The sequence below is a fragment of the Empidonax traillii genome, unplaced genomic scaffold (assembly GCF_003031625.1).
Source record: "Empidonax traillii isolate 1590-97213 ecotype Southwest subspecies unplaced genomic scaffold, ASM303162v1 scaffold717:size860381, whole genome shotgun sequence".
In the NCBI taxonomy this organism is placed as follows: Eukaryota; Metazoa; Chordata; class Aves; order Passeriformes; family Tyrannidae; genus Empidonax; species Empidonax traillii.
The window spans coordinates 100,276-119,405 of record NW_020955910.1 but is presented as its reverse complement, the minus strand read 5'-3'; the positions used below and the strand labels follow the sequence as shown (position 1 = coordinate 119,405).

Sequence of the window (19,130 nt, the reverse complement as noted above, 5' to 3'; positions counted from 1 at the left end):
ATCCAGGCTGTCACCAGCTACCTGGCTCCTCCTGCCACTGCTGTCTTCATCCTGGCTGTCTTCTGGCCCTGAGCTAACGAGCAGGTACCATGGCTGGGGTGGCCCTGGGGACAGCTTGGGGACACGGGTGGTACCAACACCCCCCTGTCTGCCCTGCTCCCAGGGCCCCAGCAGGGCCTGGGGGGGTTGTGGGGAGGAAGGAGGAGGAAGGGAGGGGGCGATGCTGGAGGGGCTGGTGAGAGGAACTGAGCCTGGCTGGTGTTCCCTGGGGAGCTGGTGGGTGTCTGGAGTGAAAAAGAGGAGGAGGAGGCAGGTGCTGCCATGCATGGCCACCAATGGGGCTGGCAGGGGACAACCCCTGCAGAGGGGGGGCCAGGACTCAGCTGTGCCCCAACATCCAGGGGCCACTCAACCCTTTCCTAGGGCTGGCTGGAAGGAGCAGCTGCCAGGGGGGTTGTCGCTGCTGTGGGTTGACCATCAAGCAGTGGGGGCACGAGTTCAATGACAGGACCACCTTGGCAATGATCACACTCGTGGGCATCACCCAAACACATTTTACAGGCTCTAAATGAAAAAAAAAAAAACCAAACAACAACTATAAACCACACTTTGCAGCTATGAACAGCACCCACAGGACTGAAGCCCCCTGGATCAGCCTGCCCTGGCACCCTGAGTCCCTTCATCCTTCCATGGGGTTGTGGAGCTGCGTCCTGGCTGCCCGCAGCCCTCCCTGGAGGTGGGTGTTCGCTTACAGGGCCCGGAGAGGAGCCGAGGTTTGGGGCACACGTGCTCTCCCCCTCTGCTGCTGTCATCTGGGAAAGTTCTTAAGGCTGCGGGGTCCGTGGGGACGAAGGGACATGCAGACCGTGTGCGGGCACGAAGGGGCTCCGGTGGGTGTGGGCAGCGGGGCGGGTCCTGCCGCGCCCGCGGGGCCGGGGGAGGGTCACTTGCGGATGGGATGGACGTAATTCCGGGGGAAGAAGCCCACCCGGCCGTAGATCTTCCCCTGCCACCAGTTGGGGTCAGGGCAGTCCAGCACCTCGATGATGTCCCCGCGCAGGAAGGGCAGCTGGGAGCCCTCGTGGGCTGAGAAGTCGAACTGGGCTTGTACGAATCGGGGTCTCCCCACCTGGAGGGAAGTGGAGGGCAGAGGTTGGCGGGGGGAGAGGGGTCCCCATCCACCAGCCCCTCTGCACCAGGTTGCACTGTTTGGGTCCCCAGAGGGACAGGGACACTGTGCCACTGTGGGACGAGGACCAGCCTTGGGAGGTGTGCCTGCTTTGAGGGGAGAGAGGGAGGCTAGGGAAATCCTGCCACGGGAAGAGTGGAATGCTGGGGATGGCCCCGAGGGCAGGGAAGAGCCTGGGGTGCAGGGGAACATCCTGGGATGCAGCCACAGCCTGGGGCTCAGGGCAGAGCCAGGGATGCAGAGGAGCACCTTGGGGTGCAGGGGAACACCCTGTGGTGCAGGGGAACACCCTGGGGTGCAGGATATAGCCTGGGGTGCAGAGGAGCAGTGTGGGATGCAGGGAAGAGCCTGGCATACAGGGAGCACCCCAAAGCCCAAGAAACTCCCTGTTCCTGCTGCTGGGAGAGCCAAGATGGGTGCTCAGGGGACACCTTCCCTTTGGAGGCAGCTGGTACCCCTGTCCTTCCCAGGTCTTTCCCAGGCCCTCCTGGATGCTGGAGCCTCTCCCATCCCAGCTCCCAAGGTCCAGTTTTGCTGCCTCCACAACCACTGCCCCAGGGCTGTGCCCTGTCCCGGGCTGGTCAGGCACTGCCACCCGCCCTGGGCAGCGTCCCTGGCCCAAGGGTGGTGGCAAGTGCCCAGGGTGACCTGCCTTGCCCTGTTCTGCCCTGCTGAGCTGCTCTGGGGGCTTTTCCTCCCTGCAGTGCTGCTGCAGCCTCTCCTGCTCCACACTGGAGAACTGGGGGCCAAGTGTCCCAAGGATGTCCCTGTCCCACTCTGTGGGGATGCTGAGGCTGGAGGGGGCTCATGCAGGGGTTTGGGAGCAGCGATTCCATCACCCCACCCCCAGCTCTGCATGTCCCTGTGGCCCCATCCATGGCTGTACCTCCTGGGCCTGGTCCTCGTCCCGGAGGAAGATCTGCTGCCCTTTGGAGATCGTGGTCATCCTGTAGAAATCCACCAGCTCGTTGAGGGAATTGAACTTTTCCTCCCAGAGGAAATACTTGCCGTTCCTCTCCCGGAGCACCTTGAAGTGCTGGACGTGCTTCCCGTAGCTGTGGGAGGAGGAGGAGGGATGTTATCCTGGCCGTAGGATGCTGGCATCACCCAGACCCTCTTCTGGCAAGGTGAGAAAAGCCTGGTGGTGCTGAGTACACACCCCTTGGAGTGCACCTGGGGGTGCCGGGTTGGGGTGTCTGCACTGCAGGGACCTGTCTCCGCCAGGCCCCCGGGCAGGGGCAGGACCTGCCACGCTGGTGACGCTCAGCAGAGCTCAAATCCCTGTCATTATGGGCAAGAACCTCCCAAAACGCTTCAGTGGGGATTAGCAGTGTGAGAAAGTGCCTGGCTGGCCTGGACCCCACACAAGGGTGACCTGATGCCTCAGTCCCCAAAGCGGGGGCTGCAGGGACCCCCATCCTGCCACGCGTCCCCGGGCCACTCACTTGACGGAGATGGAGAACTCCCCCGGGGTGCTCTCGCTGTCGCGGATCAGGAAGGCTCCCACGTGGTTGCGTTTGAGGAGCTGCTGCTCTGCCAGCTGCCGGGAGATCCTGCCCGCGTACCACCTGGGAGAGACACGCTGGGCACCCCTGGACAGCCGGGGACACCCCAGTGCCACATCCCCCCCCCTGCAGGAGGGAGGCAGCGAGAGCCCCGCTGCCAGCAGGAGAGGGCTCTCCATAGGGATCCACATGGGGAGCTGGGACCCCCTCCAGCAGTTTCTCCCTTCCCTTCCCCTCCCAATTTACTGTGGGGGGAGGCAGCACAGGGTGCTGTGGGTGCAGAGGTGTTCCCACATCGCTGACGGCCGCGACCGCATCCTGTCACCTGCCCGGTCACGTCACGTGCCTCATCCCCCGACTTTGCTGCCTGTCCCCTCCTTCTGTGCCCCCTGGCCCCTCATGGGAGCAGCCCTTCCAGGTGTAGAGCAGAAAGCCCTCCACACCAGGATAAAACCCTCCTGCCTGCTTTGGTGGCAGCTACCAAAATGAGGTGGGGGAGCAGAGTGCCCATCTCCCATCCCTGCCAGGGCTGTATCTGGGCATTTTGGGCCCTCAGGCCACGGAGACCTTTTGCTACTTGTGCCATGAATGATCAGCCACGGGGTTCAGCACAGAGCATCTCCCAGTGCCAGCCCCGGGGATGTGCCCCAGCGGGATGTGCCCCAGGCTACCCTGAGCCCACGCGTTTGCTCTGGCATTCAAATGTGATTTACCAGGGGCTAATGATCCATAAAACACAGGTTAAATCAGGGGTGGATTACAGTGGGTTTTAATAACACGGTAATAGGATTGTGTCTAATGCAGTTGTAATCCCATAACTCTTTGTTGTTCCCCAATTATCATTTTTGTAGTGGCAGCCCGGTGTGAGGGTTGGATTTCGGTGTGGCGGGGGTACGTGGGTGTTCTGCTGCCTCCTGTTCCCTCGGGCTGTGGTGACAATGGCAGGCTGATTGAGCAGTCAGACCCCATCTCTGGGACTCAGTTTCCCCACGTGTGGGACTACCCTGGCTCGTGGCAGACCTTTGGGGATGGGGATGCACCGCTGGGATCGCTGCCTGGGGGGTGGGTGCTCAAGCCCCCCTTCCCCACGCCGTGGGATGGCACTTACGGGTGTGGCTTGACCTTGATGTAGTTTTTGGGGACGAAGCCCTCGCAGCCAAACAGCTCAGCCTTGTACCAGTTCTGGTCATCTTCCATGTTGAGGATCTAAGGGAGGAGAGGAACAGGGAGGCATCAACCAGCCTGGCTGCTGCTCCCCTGGGACCCCCATTGCTGCCCCAGACCCCACATCACCCACCAAAACCTGGGGAAAGGGGGCTCTGCCAACAGTGACATGGTCTGGGGGGTCTGGGGGCACTTGGGTGCTCCCCCCAGCCCTCCTTGCCTCCCTGTGGGTGCCAACAGCTGGGAAGTGCCTGGCATTGTCCCAAAACCCTGACAGTGGAAGAGGGTGAAACCTGTCCCTGGAGTAGCCGGCACATCCGCCAGGCCCCTCGTCCCCCCAGGATGGTGGCAGTGGGTGCCCCGTGGGAGGAAGTGCCCCAGTGTGAGCAGGGTGCTGACACCCACTCATGTGTGACACCATTTTCCATTGTCCCACGCAGGGGCTGGCACAGCTGTGCAAACAGGATCCGAAACCCCGGGCCACGGGCTGGGGCCACAGGGAAAACACGCCGGGAGCCAGGGACAGGCACGGTGAGTTTGGGACCCTGGGTGACAGCCAGACCATGCCCTCACCCCTCCCCGGGGTGGCTGCACCCATGGGGGGGCTGCAGGGTGCCAGGGGACCAGGAGGAGTTGCCAGAATTGCAGCATCAGCCCCATAAGAGCCTGTCCTGTTGCCAGTGCCTGGGTGGGCACATGCTCTCCTTCTGCTGGAGCCCTGCAGCCCCCAGTGCCTCAGTGGGGCAGGAAAAATGTGCTCCAGCCCTGGGGGGCTGCTACAGAGAACAGCTGGTGGCACCAGTGGCCAGGGGGCCCACATGCCATGTCCCAGCCAGGGATGTCCCTCTCTGGTGGCACAGACAAGCAGTACCCAAAATTCTCAAGGCTGGCTCCTTGTACCCCACAGAGAGCCCCAAAGAGGCAACAAAGCCAGGGGCCATGAAAGCACTGGTGTCACCCTGTGCCCCCCCTGTCCCCCCAAAAGCAACAGCATCCAACCCCCCCCCGTGGCTGGTGACCCCCTGCCCTCGGTACCTTCAGGGTGTCCCCTTTCTGGAAGGACAGCTCGTCCTTCTCGGTCGTCTGGAAGTTGTACAGAGCCACCGACTCCATGGCTGTCTCTGGGGGGGTCCGGAGGGGTCCCGGGGGGCTGCCTGGGGCTCAGCACCCCGCGGGGCTCTGGGGTCGGGGCCAAGCACACGGCGCAGCGGTGCCGGCGGGCAGGAAACCGCGCTGATGTCACTGCGCTGCCGGAGCAGCACACGGGCGGGCACAGCTGCCCAGATGTGCTGGGAGGGGTGGGGAGCTGTGCCAGCACACCTGGGTGCCAGGGGTACAAGGGGACGGCGTCCCCTCCGGTGGGTGGTGGGCAGCAGTGGGGCTTTGGATGGGAACAGGGCGGGGATGGGCTGGATGCAGGCTGAGGATGTTGGGAAGCGTGTCTGGAGAGCGCTGGCAGTGCTGGTGTGGGAGCCTCTGATGTCTTGCAAAGGCTCAGCTGCCAAAAGGTGGCTTGGTGGGAATGGTTGTTCCAGCAGAAAGAAAATCACGGAGGGTGGGGATGGCGGAGGCGGAGGGAGGTGGGCGGACGCACACACCTGGTTTCTTTGGAATTCGGATCCAACACGCCGTGTCCCAGCTCCGAGCAGTCGGATCTCAGCACAACTGTCACTGGCTTTTTGGGCTGTGTCCCTTTGGGGGGTTGATTTTTTTTCCCGGCTTTCTTTTGCAGGGCCGGGAAATAAGAAATCCCTTTTGGACTAAACCGACTTCCCGCAGCTCTGGTGGGCGTCGGGCACTGAGCGAGCAGGGCTCGCCCGCCGTGGATCATTCCCAGCGGGAAGGCCTCCGGCGCTGTGCAGCCTTCCTGTGTGTGGGCTGGGGCACGGAGCGTGTGGAAAATCTGCCAGACACTGGCTCGCTTTGCTGTGAGGAATTAAAGCAGGGACAGCTGCAGCTCAGGCCCTGCCCGTGGATTTGGGCGCTTTCCAGCGAGGAGCAGGACGCCGCTGCCATCTGCCCATGGTGGGATGAGCCGTGGTGCTTGCAGGGCCGCTGTGGGGACACGGGCTCGGTGATTCCCCTCCTCCAAACCTTAATCCCACTTCCTGACTATGTCTGAAAAGCAGACCCCATATAAGACCCCACTGAGGCCATTTTCAGGCTCTGATGCCCGTGGGAAGAGGAGAGAGATGTTTAGGGTGGCCCTGGGTGTCCCCACACCCAGTGAGGCCCCGGTCCCCAATGGTTATCCCTGGGATCTGCTGGTCCCAGGGGAAGCAGAGACACTGGGAAGGCCAGGAAGGTCAGGGAGGCCGTGGGAAGAGGCTCCATAGAAGCTCTGCTGTCACATGGAGGACTGGACTTGGTGCATAGCCGTGTCCTGGAGAGACCCAGGGGATGGGAACGCAGCAGAAAGATGACTCTCTTTGGGATGAGCTTCCCCTACCCCTTGGCAGCCTTGGCGAGGATGGAGATGGATGTTCCCTGGGGAATCCAGCCCAGCAGAGAGCCACTGCTCCATCCCTGCTGTGGCCAAGAGCCTGATCCTGTCCCTGTGTCCATCAGCCCAAACTGGATGACACGAAGTCCATTCCGAGGTGAAGGAATGGAATTCCATTCCCCTGGTAAGGAACAATAGGGCAGTGGGGGGGATGTCTGGGCACTGGGAGGGTTGGTGTGGGAGAAACCACACAGCCCAGGGAGAGGGGTTTTGGGGTGACAGTCCCTGAGCTGTAGGTGGACACTGGGAGCAGTCTGGGGGCTCAGCTTCCTGGGGCTGGGAGCAGGGGGGTTTGGGGGGCACCCCCGGGGTGTCCGGGCTGGAGCCATGGGTGGTGCCACACTGCCTGGGCGTGGGGCACAGGACAATGGGGTCACAGAGGGGTCCCCTGGCCTTGGCACAGTGCCGGACTCAGGACCGGAGCAGGATGGGATCCTGCCAGCAGATGGCAGCAGATCCCAGAGGGACACTGGGGACACTGGGGACACTGGGGACAGTGCCACCTACCCCTCCACTCCTGCTCTGAAGGAAGCAAGGCAGCCCTTCTGTCACCTTCAATACCACAGCCCCTCCCCGAGCCCCTCCCCTCACTCCATCCTTCCTGCTGCCCCAGTTGTGGTCCCTGTGCTGGGTCCAGGTCCCTCCTGCTCACCAGTGTGCCAGTGTGGTCACTGTGGGGGTGACAGCAGCACTCAGGAGTGATGCCAGAGCAGCCCCTTTTCTGGGTTGGCAGCGAAACACTCCCATGTTCTGGTTTCTGGGTGCCTCATCCCAACTCTGCCATGGAGCAGGACAGGATTCCCTGATCCCAGGAGGGCAGGAGTGCCCAGCGAGGTGTTTGGTACCTGTGCAGCATCTGCTGCTTCCAGGGAACCCCTGTAGGGAACCCCTTATGCTGGTGCTGCAAAACATGAGATGCCTGTCACATCCTGTCCTCCAGCTGCGTCATTCCCTGGCAAAAACCCCTTGTGCCCGCTCCAAATCCGCCCCGTGCCATGCTCACCAGCCCTTGGGAGAATCCTGGATCCCGGAGATGCCCGGCTGCCAGCTGTGCTGCTGAGCCCTGCAGGCTCCAACTGGCAGCCAGTGGTTGACTAACCACAGGCCTGAGACATCCAAGAAACATCAAAACAAGGGTTTGGGGTTTTTTCCACCATCTTCCCCCTTGTGCCTTGTCAATCAGCTGTACTTTGTGCAGCACACCCTGTACTGGAGCGGGGCAGAGCCTGTCCCTGCAGTGCCAGCCGTGAGCTGGTGCCTGGGATATGGGACCATCTGTGCCCCCATCCCCGTGCCCTGAGTGCCCCCAGTGCCCAGAGGGACACAGGAGGTGCCACGTGGTTGTCACTGGCCGGGTGTCAGAGCCTGCAGGCCGAAGCAGGGTGCTGAGCATGGGCCCAGCCTGGCAGGAGATCCCAAGGGATCCCAGGGAGGTGCAGTGGATCACCCGAGGGCACGCAGCAGTGGGTGGGAGCCCACCTCACCCACCTCATCCTGGGTTTAATCACCATCCCACACTGCCTCTCCCTCCACACAGGGGAATTCCATGACCCTGGGGACAGGCAGAGGAAGGTGCTGGGGGCTCTGGCATTGTCCTTTCCCAGCTGGATGGCTGCTCTGGGCACTGGGAGCTGCCTGGAGCTCCTGCTGACTCCCTGGGTTGCCCAATCTGCCCAGCCCCTGTTTCATCAACATCCTGTGTTTACCTGGCTGAAAAATCCCCACTCTGGAGGGAGGAAGAGGAGGGAGGGGAGCCTCTTCCCCTTCCTCTGGGGGCCTGGGGAGCTTTGTTATGGGCTCCTCTCGGGCCAGTGCCCCTGAGCTCTGTGCTGTGCCACCAGCCCTTGGTGCTGTGTGGGGAGGACAGCAGAGCAGGGGGTGTCTCAAGCCTGGCTTTGCCTCCTGAGGGGCAGTGAGCTGGGCCTGGATGGTGCAGGGCTGGGCAGGATGAGCTGCCTCGTTCCACAGCCCCTGGAGTGAGCAGGGAGAGGGACAGGTCCTGCCCCATCCCACAGCACTGTGCCAGGGGTTGGGAATGCTGCACAGCCTGGATTTGAGCCCTTGCCTGGATGCTGTATGTGGATAAATCCAGGCATGCAGGTCAGCAGAGGTGGCACTCATAGCTGCCTGTGTGCCTGGGGACGGGATCAGCCCTCGGGATGGGGATCCGGATGTCTGGCGAGGGGGATCCGGATGTCCCTCGAGGAAGTGGGTGCCCCATTGAGGCCCCACAGGGACAGGAAGCAACATCCTGGGCTAGAAAATGCCACGTCAGCGCCTGCAAACAGCATTTCAGAGTCAGCACTTTCCCCCTGGAGCAGAGGCCGCGTCGGTCACTCCTGAGCGTCAGATCTTCCGCGGAACCCCATTTCTCTGCAAAGCCCAGCCCACACCAAGGAACTTGTGTCACCATTTACACCCTGGTGCAACTGAGTACGGAGGATCAGACCCCTCTGAAACTCTCATCATCCCAGAGGACCTGCAGGAAAACATTTACAGGAGGGGCAGCCAGCAGACCCGAGGCCAATTGGCCCAGTGTGGCCCTGAGAGGCTCCTTGAGTGCTGGTGGCCTCCAGATGTGGAGCTACATCTCCTTGGGGTCAACATGGATGGTTGGGGCTGGGAATCATGAACTCTCAGGTGTGGAATTCAACCCTAAACTTGCAGGAAGGGTCACTGAGAGGGCAGCTCATCCCAAACAGCCTCCTCAAGAGGGCTGCAGCCTTGGAGGGTGGCTGGGACCAACCTCCTGGGAAGGGGCCAAACACGGAGCAGCCTTTGGGGAACAAACATTGGATGCTTCCTGGGGGGCTCCCAGAGCTCAGTTTTGGACTGATGGATGTGAGCAGTGCTGGTACCTGGCTCTGGGGACAGGTGAGGCCTCTGTTTTGGCCCAGGGCATGACTGGGAGGGGAACCCATCAGAGGTCAGGATCAGGTCACACAGGTGTGAACAATTAAAGAGTTAATCACCAGGGCCAGCATCAGCTGAAGGGTATTGGCCTCCCTGGGCCCTATAAAAGGAGATGGAGGGCAGCAGTTCTGTTTGGGCTGGTGAGCTGGGGATGGTCTCTGTTCTGGCAATGGCTTGGAGGTGATTCTGGGATCCTGTTGCTCCCTGAGATAGTTCCCCTTGGCAGCCTGGCACACTGAGAGGAGAAGGTGGGCAGTCCCTCTGTACAGTGTCCTCTCTCCAGCTGGCTGTGGCTTCCCTGGGTGTGACCTGGAGAAGATGGAGCTGTTCAGGTCTGCCTGGACCAGGTACTTGGTGTTCAACTGGCAGTAGATCTTGTGTGCTCTGTGTCTAGTCCTTGGATTTTGCTGCTGTCCCTGACACACCTGGGGGTAACTGGGACCTGCTGGGTGCCCTTGTCCAGGTCAGGCTCTGCTTTATGCTGTGTGAGGAATGTTTTCTGCTGAATCCTGCTCTTGGAATGTCTGATGGAGGTTTCTGGGGGGAGCAAGTGCTGTAATGTCTGGTGTCCAATCTTCATCCTTAGTGTTGGGTTGCCTGTGCTGGTTAGGGGGAAGGCAAGGTCCCCATACCCAAATTTCCTGGCTGGACTGGTGCTGCAGCATGGATGGGAGTGGGGGATTCTCTGCCATCTCTTGTTGGTCCTCAGAAGCCATTCCCAGATGGCTGAGGCTGGAAACCCCCTGTGCTTCGTGCTGTGAGCACAGCATGGAGGTGGAGAGAGGGTCACATCTTTGCATGGGGGAGAAATCAGAAGGGTCCCTTTAACTGGAAATCCCAAAGAAAGCAGGCAGGGAGGCATGGGATTTGGGTGTGGAGGCTGTTTGCTGTCTGTGTTTGCCATGGGGGAAGGCTCCTCGCCCTCAGCATGGGGTGGCAGGAGCAACCACCCATGGGCAGGGGAGCTCCGCGGCTCCCACAGGGCTCGTTTTAGGGGAACTGTGAATTTGGTCACATCCAGACACAGCCTGGTGCCTGAACAGATTCTGAGAAGCTCCCCCTCAACAACAGCATCTGTTATTTTTCCAGGATTTAGAGAGAAAAACCCAGCCAAGAAGCCGGTGCCGCGTGCGTAGGTGAGGGGCCCGTGCTGTCACCGCCGTGACTCACCGGGGAGGGAGGGCTGTGATTCCTGGGAACAAAAAAAAAAAAAAACAAACCAGGCAGGGGGAAATTGTGAATGATTGCTGGCAGAGGGTGCTGAGCTCTCCAGAAGCAGTCAAATTTCGGTTCCTCCTTAGGGCTGGCTTGTTAACAAAGAAGTTATTAATAACCAATTAAGCCAGAGCTCACGTCATGCCTTCCTCCGGCAGTGTGGCAAGAGCGGCCACCATACCCCACCCTGCTGCTCTGGGGGGAGATTTGGGCAGGTGTCCCTTCACTGCAGGGCTGATTGGGTGTGTGTGTGGGAGGACGTGCCCAGGTGACACTTCCCAGGGCTGCAGAGGCCACTTGGGATTTGGCCACTGTGCGTTTGGCTGAGCTCCTGGTGATCCGGGCAGTGCCAGAGCAGGTGGTGCCGGCCTTGGGGACAGCCGAGGGCCAGTGGCCAGAGGGAGGAGACTCCTTTGCTGGCCACTTCCTAAGGCTGGGGGGATGTGTGTGGTGCCACATCCCGGCCAGGCTGGCGATGCGCCGGGCGGTGGGAGGGGGTGGGCAGGGCATGGAGCGGGGACAACGCGCCGAGTGCCGGATGCGCCGCGGAACCCCAGAGAATCCGGGCACTGTGCTCCTCCTGAAACTGCCTATTCAGGGCAGAGATGGGCAACACAAGAGGGAGGAAGCGGAGGGAAGATGGAGCACTGAAGCCTTCTGTGTGTGGATGCAGGTGCAGCTGTGGATTCCCAGGATGCTCCACACTGCCCTTTCCTGTGGGGATACTCAGGAGAGCCCCCAGCTCTGCTTTCACGCTGATTTATTCCTGTTGCTGCGGTGAACGGTGCAGCCTTTTCCCCTCTAGAACCGGGCCCCGCGGAGGCAGGTCCGTGTGGATTCCCTGAAGTCTGACACAGGGTTGGGCCGTTCCTCATCGCTGTGACCTCTCTCCCCTCCTCAGCTGACTATCTGCAGGAAATGTTTAGTAATTAGGTAGCTGTGAAGACACTGCCCAGCCTTCATCTGCCGGCTCTGGAATGAGCAAACAGCCTCAAAGGTTACATGGGAGAATCCACACGTGTGGCCTCGCCTGTCCCAACCCACTCTGCGCTGCTGCATCCGCTGCCCTTTGGAAAACCAAGCCGAATAAAGCTGCTGCTCTGGTGGCACAGCACTCTCATCTCTCGTGCTGCTTTCCCTGACTGGTGCTTTTGCCTGTGCAAAGCAAGAGGAAAAAGCGAGTGCAGGTTTTCTTTTTTTTGAGAGGCCGCAATAGAACTGATGGATTCCTGCCTGGGGCTGTGGTGGGTTGTGATTTCTGACACAGCAGCTGTGGAAATCCAGGGTAATTTTGCTGAAGCCTCTCTGGATACCTGTCTGGGTAAATGAGCCCAGGATGAGGCCTGTGTTAAAGGAACACTGCCCAGGGGTTTGCTCTGAGATGTGTGTTCTTGCTTTCTGCTCTCTCTTAGCAAAAGCACTCCTAGGAGGCAATTCTTCATCTTAAATGGAAAACCAAGGCACTGCTTTCTCTAGAAATATTCCCGTAGAGCTGGAAACAGCATTTGTTTCAATGGAAGAGTTTGAGATCCCCAGGAAAAGGGGGAGCTGGGCCACCTCCCTGTGAAGCCGATGGCAAAGGAACAGTGTGGCTCCAGCAGGGCTCGTGGGTTGAGTGATGTCAGGCACTAACATTAGCACAGGTAATAAAAACCCTCCCCATGTAGGTGTGTGCACGGTACAAACACACACAGAGATGCACTTGCAGTAGCAAGCAGAGCACTTAGCAAAAGGTTACATATCTGTGTTTATACACAGCGTGCCTTTCAGCAAGCATCTGAAATGCAGATTTGCCCTCTTCCTTCCTCCCCTCTCTTCCTCTCTCAGGCTGAAAGAGGAACTGGGTTTAGGGCTTTGCTGGGCAGCTGGGGCTGGTTGATGGTCACTGCAGGCTGAGCAGCTCTGCAGCTCGTGGAGCTGCTGCTGAGGTGGCAGCAGGACACAGTGGTGTGTTATGTCTGCTTGTCACATTAATGTTACATGACAATGTCCTGCTGCACTGGAGAAGTATTTGGCCCTGCTGGTTTTCTCCCTGCTGCAGGAACTGGGATTTCAATGCCATTTCATGGCATGGAGCTGTGTCAGGGGAGGCTTAGGTTTGATATTAGGAAGAGGTTTTCCCCCAGAGGGTGGTTGGCACTGAACAGGCTCCCCAGGGAATGGTCACGGCCCCAAGGCTGTCAGAGCTCCAGGAGGGTTTGGACAACGCTCTCAGGGAGAGGGGGGAATTGCTGGGGTGTCTGTGGGCCAGCAGTTGGACTGGATGGTCCTTGTGGGTCCCTCCCAACTCAGGACACTCCATGATTCAACCTCTGGTATTGCTTAAGAGCAGAGAGTTGGAGGCACCACAGGGCACTGAATGCCTTGCAAGGGCACAGATGAACAATTAGGACAAGAGTTTGATTGTGGGAAAGCTCCAGTTCCAAGTGGATCAGGCTGTGTGCAGGAGAGCAGGGCTGGCAGTGATGTGGAGGATGAAGTGGCTGGAAGAGCTCGGGAAACCTGTGGAGTGAAAGGAACAGGCTGGACTGAGCACACTGAGCAAAAGGGACTGGAGTAATTTCTGGGAGCCCCTCAAAAACACCTTGGGAAAGGGTTGTAGCCCCTCTCCAGTGTGGGCACCTGTGTCTTCTCCCTCTGGAGACCAGGAGAATAGCTTGGGTTCTGCCTCCCAAGCTGATACCTGCTTGCTGCTTCCTCAGCTGGGATCAGGAATGCAGCCTCCAGTGGTTTGCAGCTGTGCTGTTCTTGGCTCCCCAGGGCAAAGACAGCTACTGGTTCAGTAAATTATTTTAGCATATGTTTAAATCTGTGTAGGACAGGCTCTGAGCACCCCTGGGTGCTGAAGGCTTAGGAGATGTGCCACTCACTTAAAGGCTCTAGCCTGGAGGGTGGAGAACATGCCAGTGAATGGAGAGTCTAGGGATGGGGATTTTGGGAGAAACCCAGGACAGCCTGTTTGGGAGAGCTGAGAAAAACAGCATGTGGGTGTGCTGCACTCGGCCTCTGCTCTCCAAGATGATAAACATGAAGGTTTGGAGCTGGGTGCCAACGTGTGGGAAGATAAGAGCATCCATCCTGCTCAAAACCAAAAGTGTCCAGCCCAGAAACTGAACACCAGTAGTGGTTTATAGGGAATGGTGGAGGTTACTGGGAGGATATGGTTGGAGGGGGACTTGTCACAAGGGCATGTGGTGATAGGGGACAAGGGGGGATGACCCTAAGCCTGGTCTAGTGGAAAGTGTCCCTGCCCATGGCAGGGGGTTGGAGCTGGAGGATATTTAAGGTCCCTTCCAACCCAAACCACTCTGTAATTCTATGATAAATATTGAAAGTGGGTGAGCAGAGAGAATTCCTTGTGTTCTCCCAGGATGCAGCAACCCAGGGCTTGGACACCTCCCTAACCAGAGCCCTGTCTGCAAGATGCATCTTGAAAGAGGCACTCATTGAGTGACAGCATCTCCAGTTTCCTGCCTCCCCCCAGGCTCTGATCTCGGAGCAAAACAAGAGGTCCTGCCCTGCCCGGAGGGAAAACACTGGAGTGTCACGTTTCTCTCTCAAGTGCAGGCTGGAAAAGCTGATGCAGACACGATTTGAAACGGGGCTGTAAGGAAGAGCGAGACACACAGGGTGTTTGTGTGGAAGTGCCTGTCAGTTTTCATTAGAGGGTCAGTTGGTGGCTTTTTGGAGGAAACCATCTGCACGGCACAGCCCTTCCTCTCCGAGGGGGTGAGATCCTGCTGAGTGCAGAGCACTGCTCAGCTGAACTGTGCAAGTGCCACAGACTCTCCTTCCGGCCCGCTGGTGACAGATGTGGGGCTTCCATGACATCAGGCAGTTTGGGCTTCTTTGGCTTTCCCCCCTCCTGGTCTGGGCTGTTCAGCTGACGCGTTTCACCGAAGGCCACTTTCAGTATTGCTGAAATCTGTGGCTGCACCCTGGTTTGCACCCCCTGATCCCCCCCCTCTCCAGCCCACTCTGAGTGATGTGCAAGCGTAAGAGAGGCTTCTTGAGGGACAGGGGAAACTTGCTGTCTGTAGCAACTCGCTCTGCAGTTATTTTTGACTGAGGTTGTTGTGGTTTGTGCCCCAGAAGACACTGGGCTGTGCACAGGCAGCTCCCAGCAGTGCTGGTGTTTGCCTCTCGCCTCCTCTCATCAGAGATGTTTGATTTCTAAAGATCAGAAGGGAAACAGGTTCGTTTGACTTCCTCTGATGTTCACAGGGTCAGGGAGCAACCCAGTGTTTCTCCAGCTCAGTCCATAAGAATGTGGAAGCTCGTAGGAGTATTAATTACAGCCCATTATAACCTGCTTGACTAGGTAAGATGCTCAAATGGTTCCTGAGATCTGCTGTTGTTGAAGATGGACATTTTTGCCCAGCTGAGGAAACCTTCTGGTTTTGAGGAGCTCAGGGAAGGGCTGATCCATGGAGCAGCCTGGTCGGATAGCGCTAGGATTGAAATTCTTGCCTGCAGTGCTGTGCAGTTTGTTTGCTTTGTGGAGTCCTGATGGCTTGTCATGAATCTCTTCCAGCCCAGCTGGTGAATTTTTTAATCTGCTTTTTGATCACACAGGGACCATGTCCTTACAGCTCTGCACTGCTGTTTAGTGTTTTTGACATTATGAAAATTCCTGGGAAGCCCCATTGAGGACGAGATGCTCTTTGTGATGGGGCAGCAGAGACACATTTGGAGTCACAACCATGAAGGCAGATATGAAAGTTTCAACTGGCTCTGTGAGCCTGGGAATGGAGGAAGTTACTTGCAGAAGTGGGAATCAGAAACCTGGAAATTGGGCCAAGTAATTAAGGACTGGCTGGGTGCTGTGCAAACACAAACCAAAGGGACAGCCATTCGTTTTCATCTGCCGAGGGGGGAAAACTACCAGGTTTTCAGCTGGGATAATCAGTGATGGGCATCCAGGGATGTGGCACCACTGTTCCAGTGTGTTGGTTTAAAAGAGTGAGCTCCAATTACCTGCAGCTTCCAGTGCCTGGTCTGCTTCCCGTGGCCAAGGAGGTGCTTTTCCGTGTTTTTGTGCTTAAATGTGAAAAAACCTTGTGCTGAGTATACCCTGTAGGTACACATCACTTCCCACCCCTTTTGCCACCTTCTCCAGCCAAAATTCCTGTCCCACCATGAGGAGAGGAGACCCAAATTTCTGAAGATATTACAGAGCCAGGAGCACAGAAGCCCACAGGGCGGTTTCCCTCAAGGAACAGCTGGGAGGAGTGATGATAATCCCGTGCCACTTGAGATCCTTGTGCAACAACACAGGTCATCCTGCAGTTTGGCTGTTGTTGTGAGGCCTCCATCGGTCTGAGGATGGGCCTGGGGCAAAAGGGAGGGTCTGACTCTCGTGGTGACATTCTTTGGGTGGCTGCAGGAATGATGAGGAGGAGCTCTGGATGACACTGTCCATCAGCTCCAGCCTGGCAGGAAGTCCTCTTGTCATGACAAGGAGAAAGCCAAGAGGGACAGAACAGACTGTACCAACTGTGATGGAATTCTTGTCCTCCAGCACGAGCTTCCAGGCTCTGAGTTGCTTTGGGGAGCCAGATGGTGACACTAAATGAGCCCAACTTCTCTGGGCCTGAATCTGCCACTCAGATCTATGCAGATGGTCCTAATGGGTGAATAATCCCAGCCTGGAAACAAGCAGCAAATCCAGGCTCTTCAGGTCAAACATGTTCACTGTATTCTATAAAACAAGAAAAATACCCCCTCACGAGTCAGAGGGGACTTGCATGGTCTCATGCCCTTCTTTTCTGCTCGTGGGGTGCTCATCTGACCCTCTGGTGAGCTGGTTCAGGGAGCTGAACTGGCTGAGAAGCAACACCCTCCCCCCTCAAAAAAGTGATTAGTCTTCACCACAGGTGGTATAAGCTGGTGTTGGCGGTAGGGAGGGAATGGGAAGGGGCGGTGGAGGAAGGGCAGGAACCACAACACCCTGACTTAGGTCAATTAAAACTTGTGGAATTTCACCCTGAGGCTTTAGTGGGATTTAATGTAAGCAGTGCAGTAGCCTTGGCTCCTTGCTGTGGCATGGGAGAAACTGCACCTACGGAGCAGTAAGGAGAAAGGAATGAGGGAAGGTGCCCACAGACGAGAACGGCTCCGGCTTCTAAAGAAACACAACACTTGGTAATTACTAGAACTAAGCACATTTCCAACGTCACTGCCTCTTGCAGTGTCAGAGCACATTCATTCTGAGAAAACCAGAATGTGCTGGGCTTGCATTCCCCCTGCTCTTTTCATGAATCTGCTAACGTGTTCAGAAAAGGTCTGGTTTGAATACCCATATGAGAGGTGTATTAATTTTGAACTTGTCAAAAGGAGCATTTGCATTGGAAACAGTTCCACGAGTTTGTCTGCATCACAAATGAAACGAAAACCCTCCCGCCCCGTTCTGATTCAGCTTGGGTTGATTCCAGCTGAACTTGGGCACAGGTTCACTGGGCTCTACTCTCCCTCACTCAGCACCTTTCTGACTTCTGCCTGCTCACTAGAATTATTTAAAGATGTTTGAAGGAAGCAGGCCAAATGTGATGGGACCTCAACTGTTATTTTGGGTTCTCCGTGCCTTGTAGATGAAGCCTCTAAACATGGTAGGGCTGCAGACCCTGTGGATCTGTGTGTCTAATTGAAGCAGACGAGACTGTAACTCAGACTTTGCATATTTCAATGAAATATTCATGAATCCAGGAGGGAATAACCCGGGGTGAACATCGAGTTGTATAATCTGAATATATTCTCTATCACTGTCAGCAATGTGCAGACAGCTCAGAAAATACTGAGGAGGGTCTGTGCTCCTTGAGAAACATCTCACTGCTTTGGCTCTAAGGACAATAATGATTGTGTTTGCCCAGACTATTTAATTAGCAGATTTTTTTCCCAAATTGGGCACTTAAGGACTTAAGTCCCCATTTACCCCATGTGAAAGCATGTGGCTTCCCAGGAAGGCTGAGAAACTCCAGCTCCCACTGGAGATGGTGCGGGTGGAAGGTGCCCAACCTCCCGAGACGCGAGGCAGGTTCTTACTTGGCTCTTTTAATACAGACTGAAGTGCTGAACATTAGGCACACCTTCATCAGATGATGCTCGTCTCTATTTTTGAACTGATTGCTCCCAAGACCTGTAGGTTAGGAGTGGGAAGGAAAACCAGTAATGGAGCAAAATGCCTGTGATTTAGCGATCGGATTGCAGGCAGCCAGAGCCATGCATCAGGCTAATGAGATTCAGCCTTGTTTGCTTACAAGCACTGGAGACAGGGGCAGAAAACGCGATCCACCAAACCAGCTCTCAGGAAATGAGAGACAATAGAGCGAGGAAATCAAATTTCAAACTGCAGGGATATATTTATCAAGTTTTCCTTGGGATTTTTTTTATTTTTTTGTTGTTGTTGTTGCTGCAGAGCTTTCGGGCGTCCTTTTGGGCAGAGCGTTTTTTTCCCAGTGTTTTTTCGGGCAGCCGCCATATGGCTGGAGGATTAGATCACTGTAAAGCACCGTTGTTTGTGACCTATTTGTTAATGCGGGGCTGGGGTCAGCGACGAGGGACGAACGCGCTTGTCGTTGCCCGGCGCTCTTCAAGTGCTGTCCCTGTTGTCGCTCTCACCGTGGCCAGGCGTTTGGAACACAGTCATTAGCTAATTAGTGGTGTGCTCAGCCCCACGTGGCCGTAGTGTCTGTGGGGGTGGGTGATATTCCCATTATGGCCGTGGAACGGGCCCTCCCATGGCTTCCTGGCTCTTCCCTAGGTGTGTTGGGAGGGCAGCGGCGGCTGAGCGGAGCTGGGGGAGGATGTGCCTTCCTCATCTTCACTGGGAGAGCCTCTTGCGTACCAGGCATCCCACTCCTTACCCCCCTCTTCCCTATCCTGCTGCTCCTTGCCTTGCATGCCCCTCTACACCCACTCGCTGGGTTCGCTGCCACCATCTTATCCCTGGTGACCAGTGCCAGGACCTGAGGCAGTGGCATGAAAACACCTCAGGGCAAGTTTAGGCTGGATCTCAGGAAAAGGTTCTTCCCCCAGAGGGTGGTCAGGCATTGATCAGGCTCCCCAGGGCAGTGGGCACAGCACCAACCCTGGCAGAGCTCCAGGAGGGTTTGGACAACGCTCTCAGGAACGTCGTGGGATTTGTAGAATGGTTTGGGTTGGAAGGGATCTTAAAGACCATCTTGCTCCAACTCCCCTGCTGGGGGCAAGGGACACCTTCCACTGGACCAAGTTGTTCCAAGCCCCGTCCAACCTGGCCTTGAACAATTCCAGGGATGAGGCAGCCACAGCTTCTCTGGGCAACTTGGTCTGGTGAAAGGTGTCTGTGATTCTTGAGGTTGTCCTGAGTTGGACTCGATGATCCTTGTGGGTCACTTCCAGCCCAGGATGTTCTGGGATCTGCTGTCTCCCTGTGGTTATCAGGGCGGTGCCGCGGCAATCGGCTCCTGGTGCCTAACTCCCACTGCAAATCGTGGCCTTGAACTCTGGTTCTGCCAACGCAGCTGAAACTCTGTGGGCTGGGAAGGATCTGAGAGTGGCTCGGGTCAATATCCAAGGTGTGGTCCAGCCCATTCCAAAGGGGGATGGGGCAGGGCTGGGGTGGGAAGTTTTCAGCGCCCAGGTTTAAAATCACAGGACAAAT

At 57.2% G+C, this 19,130-nt stretch overlaps 1 protein-coding gene across 1 annotated transcript; it reads right to left on the bottom strand.

The window, feature by feature from the left end:
• Nucleotides 1-817: 817 nt before the first annotated feature.
• On the bottom strand, nucleotides 818-5,057 carry GRAP (GRB2 related adaptor protein). The gene is made up of 5 exons (XM_027900273.1): nucleotides 4,894-5,057; nucleotides 3,803-3,900; nucleotides 2,635-2,757; nucleotides 2,076-2,244; nucleotides 818-1,129 (listed from the first exon to the last, which is right to left on the bottom strand). Exons 1-5 carry the CDS (start codon nucleotides 4,969-4,971, stop codon nucleotides 944-946), a joined length of 654 nt encoding a protein of 217 aa, XP_027756074.1. The 5' UTR covers nucleotides 4,972-5,057; the 3' UTR covers nucleotides 818-943.
• Nucleotides 5,058-19,130: the final 14,073 nt, after the last annotated feature.